The sequence below is a fragment of the Oncorhynchus nerka genome, unplaced genomic scaffold (genome assembly GCF_034236695.1).
Source record: "Oncorhynchus nerka isolate Pitt River unplaced genomic scaffold, Oner_Uvic_2.0 unplaced_scaffold_949, whole genome shotgun sequence".
Classification (NCBI taxonomy): Eukaryota; Metazoa; Chordata; class Actinopteri; order Salmoniformes; family Salmonidae; genus Oncorhynchus; species Oncorhynchus nerka.
In genome coordinates, this window is record NW_027040361.1 from 189,146 (window position 1) to 195,630 (window position 6,485).

The 6,485-nt window shown below is 41.6% G+C and overlaps 1 protein-coding gene across 1 annotated transcript in view; it reads right to left on the reverse strand.

The window, feature by feature from the left end:
- The window catches only part of LOC115124198 (protein eyes shut homolog), a gene marked incomplete at its 5' end in the record, with an annotated part of 115,132 nt that overhangs the window by 43,238 nt on the left and 65,409 nt on the right, over window positions 1-6,485 (reverse strand). Inside the window, one exon of the mRNA XM_065016611.1 lies at window positions 5,261-5,405. Within this exon, the coding sequence (XP_064872683.1) occupies window positions 5,261-5,405 (145 nt within the window). The remainder of the gene's footprint in view (window positions 1-5,260; window positions 5,406-6,485) is intronic.

A 6,485-nucleotide genomic window follows, 5' to 3' on the forward strand; every position in this document is an offset into this window, starting at 1 on the left:
GGTCAAAGGTAGTGAACTATATAGGGAATATGTTGCCATTTGAGATTCAACCCACATTGATGTCCAATCAGTCAGATCCAGAGTATCAACACCTCACATTACATTTACATTTACATTTAAGTCATTTAGCAGACGTACTGTTAGAACAGCATATGCAATGAATAGACTAGCATTGTTTTAAAGGCATAATATTTCAATGAATAGACTAGCATTGTTTTAAAGGCCTAATATTTCAATGAATAGACTAGCATTGTTTTAAAGGCATTATTTTCATCATGGACTATTAATGTCAAAACCAATGAGTTAATATAACAGTAACCTTTGACCATCTGAAGTAACTTCTTATGACTGGTGTTAAAGCTAAAATGAATGCCAGTCCTTTCAACCACTTAAACATCAATACATTACAAAACTCTCGGTGCAAACTTTGTTTATCATTTGTTTTAGATAAGTAAATCCCACCTATAAGAAGATCAAAGGGTATTTCTGACAGTCTGATGGAAGGGAATCAACAGCAGGCAGCTCTGAATGCCTGAGGCATATAGAAATCTAATCACAATACAAACGGACGCTAAAGCACAAACATTTAACAAAGGTAAAAACCAACCAGTGTGTGTATTATCTTAATGTGCCACAGTTTGATGAAACGAGAGTCTGTAAGATATGACCTTTAGTTATTATGATAAAGTCTAAAGAAAAACATTACAGTAATATCTAGTTAAAATCTCATTAAACATCTTGCCATCATGAAATTGGACATAATTGTTCTATTTTTAAAATCTTTTTTTTAAAACATGCATATATTTCACACTTAAATGTATATTTTATTACCATCTTGTTTAGGGCAAGCTGTTGGCATGCTATGTATTTATTATTATTATTATTATTATTATTGTGTTTGATTTCAACAGCTACGCAGACAAATACAATACATAGGCAGCTGAACAACAACTCAACACAGCTGATGGAGAACAACACCTCAACACAGCTGATTTAGAACAACAACTCAACACAGCTTATTTAGAACAACAAGTCAACACAGCTGATGAAGAACAACACCTCAACACAGCTGATGAAGAACAAGAAGTCAACACAGCTGATGAAGAACAACACCTCAACACAGCTGATGAAGAACAACACCTCAACACAGCTGATTTAGAACAACAACTCAACACAGCTGATTTAGAACAACTCAACACAGCTGATGAAGAACAACAAGTCAACACAGCTGATGAAGAACAACAACTCAACACAGCTGATGAAGAACAACAACTCAACACAGTTGATGAAGAACAACACCTCAACACAGCTGATGAAGAACAACAACTCAACACAGCTGATGAAGAACAACAACTCAACACAGCTGATGAAGAACAACAACTCAACACAGTTGATGAAGAACAACACCTCAACACAGCTGATTTAGAACAACAACTCAACACAGCTGATGAAGAACAACAACTCAACACAGCTGATGAAGACCAACAACTCAACAACAGAATATGAATTATATTTCTATGCATTCAACCCCTTTCCCCAACTCATTTTACTAGCGTTCTCTCCAGGGGTTGGACTTGTACATCAAACTGCCTCACACTACAGAAAAAGGCAATATATCTCCTGTCCTATGGGCCATTGTATCTGGACAAGGCTACTCACGCTAGAGAAACAGGAAATAGTTATCATGCCCTAGGGCCATTCTGTCTGGGACAAGGCTACTTCATTATCCTGTGATCCAGTAAGAAACAACATGGCCATAACAAACACATCTCAACAACAAACTTAGCTCAACGTAGCAACAAACAAACACATCTCAGCGTGGCAACAAACAAACACATCTCAACGTGGCCACAACAAACACATCTCAACGTGGCCATAACAAACACATCTCAACGTGGCCATAACAAACACATCTCAACGTAGCAACAAACAAACACATCTCAACGTGGCCATAACAAACACATCTCAACGTAGCAACAAACAAACACATCTCAACGTGGCCATAACAAACACATCTCAACGTGGCCATAACAAACACATCTCAACGTAGCAACAAACAAACACATCTCAACGTGGCCATAACAAACACGTCTCAACGTGGCCACAACAAACACATCTCAACGTGGCCATAACAAACACATCTCAACGTAGCAACAAACAAACACATCTCAACGTGGCCATAACAAACACATCTCAATGTGGCCATAACAAACACATCTCAACGTGGCCATAACAAACACATCTCAACGTGGCCATAACAAACACATCTCAACGTGGCCATAACAAACACATCTCAACGTAGCAACAAACAAACACATCTCAACGTGGCCATAACAAACACATCTCAACGTGGCCATAACAAACACATCTCAACGTAACAAACACATCAACGTCTCAATCTCAACGGCCATAACAAACACATCTCAACGTGGCCATAACAAACACATCTCAACGTGGCCATAACAAACACATCTCAACGTGGCCATAACAAACACATCTCAACGTGGCCATAACAAACACATCTCAACGTGGCCATAACAAACACATCTCAACGTGGCCATAACAAACACATCTCAACGTAGCAACAAACACATCTCAACGTAGCAACAAACACATCTCAACGTAGCAACAAACAAACACATCTCAACGTGGCCATAACAAACACATCTCAACGTGGCCATAACAAACACATCTCAACGTGGCCATAACAAACACACCCACTCTGCGCTGGTGTCTTTCTCTCTGGTTAGTTTGTCATTATTTGATTAGCAGGTGTAAATGAATTGACCCAGGACATGTTTAGGGATACAGCAGTAGCAGAAGTGTCTTTGTGTATATCCCAAACTGCACCCTATTCCCTGTAAAGGGAATAGGATGCCATTTTGGATGCAAACTACTGCTAATGCTGTAACCCTAATCATGTTCTGTGTTACTTAATTTAAGCTGGACTCTGGTCAAAAGTAGTGCACTATGTAGGGAATAGGGAGCCATTTGTGTGCCAGCTGTAGTGTCTTCCTTCCCATAGCCACCTAGTCTGTCCACAGGGGTGTGAGGATGTACCGATAACTGGTAGACAAGTGTTCACTGCCAGCCATTAGGACTGCAGGATGATCACACACACACACACACACACACACACACACACACACACACACACACACACACACACACACACACACACACACACACACACACACACACACACACACACACACACACACGCACACACACGTCGGATTAGTTGTCATTATGTGTCGAACAAAAAGGCTAAAGGAACATGTGATCTACCAGGCCCTGGGCTCTGGCTGCTTTCTGGTTACCTGCATGGTGGGACCACAGTACAGCACCACTACTGTGCGTGTGTGTGTGTGTGAGAGGCTGATTCTCATTCCAAAGCGTGTATGTTTATCCAGAGATGAATGAATCATTGGGATGTTTGTTCAATAGAACCAAACAGACAGATGGGTTACGTCCCAAACAGTACCATATTCCCTACTTAGTGCACTACTTTTGACCCCCATTCGGCTCTGGTCAAAAGGTAGTGCACTATATTTGGGACGCAGCATGGGAGATTGCTCCTGTCTGCATATATAACCACCAAATGGAAAAATACTTGTTCACCTTCATTTAAAGTACAGTGATCTTTCACAATAACAAGGCATCATCATCATCATCATCATGACAATAACCACGGTGGAGGCAGCAGCATCGTGTGCCTTAACAACTTGTGATGATATTCATATCTGTTATTATCATTACTGTTAGTTATGGAGGTGATATCCCCACCACGCTGCTCCACTCGCATTAGCAATCACAATCAACACTATACTCAGGATGCTCTGTCCCAAATGCCACCCTGTTGCCTATACACTGCACTACCTTTAAACCAGGACGCTAATAGGGCTCTGGTCAAAAGTAGTGCACTATATAGGGAATAGGTTGCCATTTGGAATGTAATCATAGGCTTCATTAAGGGTCAGCTGGGAGCCAATAGAATTGATTCTGATTATGACAACCGTCATCTGGATGGTGCCCTTGTCCGACTGACTTATGAGCGGGCCAAATGGGATTTGCAGAGAATGCATAACTTTACAGGCGTGAAGTGATTAAAGGGACAATCTATGATTCAAAAACAGCTGAACTGTTAACCAGCCACTGTTTTTGGTAAACAGCTGAGGGATGGGGCTGGAGAAATGTCAAATTCATAGACGAAGCTATGGATGCAAGGACTGACCATCCATGAGATCAAAGTGAAGTTTTAATCATGTTTTGAAGCTATACAAAGTTTTGTTTACAATTACAGTGTTTACAAACAATGCATTAAAAACAAGCTTATATTTGGAGGTTCTGATGGGGTACGGCAGTTGAACTAAGCTCATGAGGCATTTATAAGTTATATTCCTCAACAATCAATGGCTATATATGATCAATTTAAAAGTTTAAAAAATAAATGTACCAATCCCAGATTGCCCCTTTAAAGGACGCAGGCACAATCAACGTTGGAGCTCTATTCTAACCTCATCTCCCCCCTCTGAATGGTATTGCACTCCCTCTGACTGTCTGACTGTCTGCAACTAGCCTGCCACTATGCTGCTGCCACTGATCTCCCCCCTCTGAATGGTATTGCACTCCCTCTGACTGTCTGCAACTAGCCTGCCACTATGCTGCTGCCACTGATCTCCCCCCTCTGAATGGTATTGCACTCCCTCTGACTGTCTGACTGTCTGCAACTAGCCTGCCACTATGCTGCTGCCACTGATCTCCCCCCTCTGAATGGTATTGCACTCCCTCTGACTGTCTGCAACTAGCCTGCCACTATGCTGCTGCCACTGATCTCCCCCCTCTGAATGGTATTGCACTCCCTCTGACTGTCTGACTGTCTGCAACTAGCCTGCCACTATGCTGCTGCCACTGATCTCCCCCCTCTGAATGGTATTGCACTCCCTCTGACTGTCTGACTGTCTGCAACTAGCCTGCCACTATGCTGCTGCCACTGATCTCCCCCTCTGAATGGTATTGCACTCCCTCTGACTGTCTGACTGTCTACAACTAGCCTGCTGCTGCTACTCTACAGATGTCAAGGCCATGTTACAAACACTGTGAAAAATGTTGTTGTAAAAAGGTGTTTATATTCATTTTATCAGTTCAATTTTATACTCACTATAGTCAGTAGTGGTGGTAGTAGTTACTTATAGTGGCAATACTACAGTCACTGTAATGTCTTGTCGTGAAAGCTGTTGGAGTCACTGTAATGTCTTACCTTGAAAGCCATTGCGAAACCTGGATCCGAGGGGCAGTAGTTCAGGAGTATATTCATTATATCCTCCTACAAAGACTTGGCTTTGCGCGTTGAGACCTGCCAGGTGGCCTGGAGAAGAGCCTGTCCTGTTTCTCTGTCCGTCCACCTGAAAGGATACAGAAATGATTCAGTACACCATACTCAGGCTCTGCCTTGATGGATCCACAAAGACAACACTCCTATTATAGCAGTCTGTCAATGGATCAGCAAAGAGAAGACTCCTATTATAGCAGTCTGTCAATGGATCAGCAAAGAGAAGACTCCTATTATAGCAGTCTGTCAATGGATCAGCAAAGAGAAGACTCCTATTATAGCAGTCTGTCAATGGATCAGCAAAGAGAAGACCTCTATTATAGCAGTCTGTCAATGGATCAGCAAAGAGAAGACTCCTATTATAACAGCCTGTCAATGGATCAGCAAAGAGAAGACTCCTATTATAACAGTCTGTCAATGGATCAGCAAAGAGAAGACTCCTATTATAGCAGTCTGTCAATAGATCAGCAAAGAGAAGACTCCTATTATGACAGTCTGTCAATGGATCAGCAAAGAGAAGACTCCTATTATAGCAGTCTGTCAATGGATCAGCAAAGAGAAGACTCCTATTATAACAGTCTGTCAATGGATCAGCAAAGAGAAGACTCCTATTATAACAGCCTGTCAATAGATCAGCAAAGAGAAGACTCCTATTATAGCAGTCTGTCAATGGATCAGCAAAGAGAAGACTCCTATTATAGCAGTCTGTCAATGGATCAGCAAAGAGAAGACTCCTATTATAGTAGTCTGTCAATGGATCAGCAAAGAGAAGACTCCTATTATAGCAGTCTGTCAATGGATCAGCAAAGAGAAGACTCCTATTATAGCAGTCTGTCAATGGATCAGCAAAGAGAAGACTTCTATTATAACAGTCTGTCAATGGATCAGCAAAGAGAAGACTCCTATTATAGCAGCCTGTCAATGGATCAGCAAAGAGAAGACTCCTATTATAGCAGTCTGTCAATGGATCAGCAAAGAGAAGACTCCTATTATAGCAGTCTGTCAATGGATCAGCAAAGAGAAGACTCCTATTATAGCAGTCTGTCAATGGATCAGCAAAGAGTAGACTCCTAATATAGCAGTCTGTCAATGGATCAGCAAAGAGAAGACTCCTATTATAACAGTCTGTCAATGGATCAGCAAAGAGAAGACT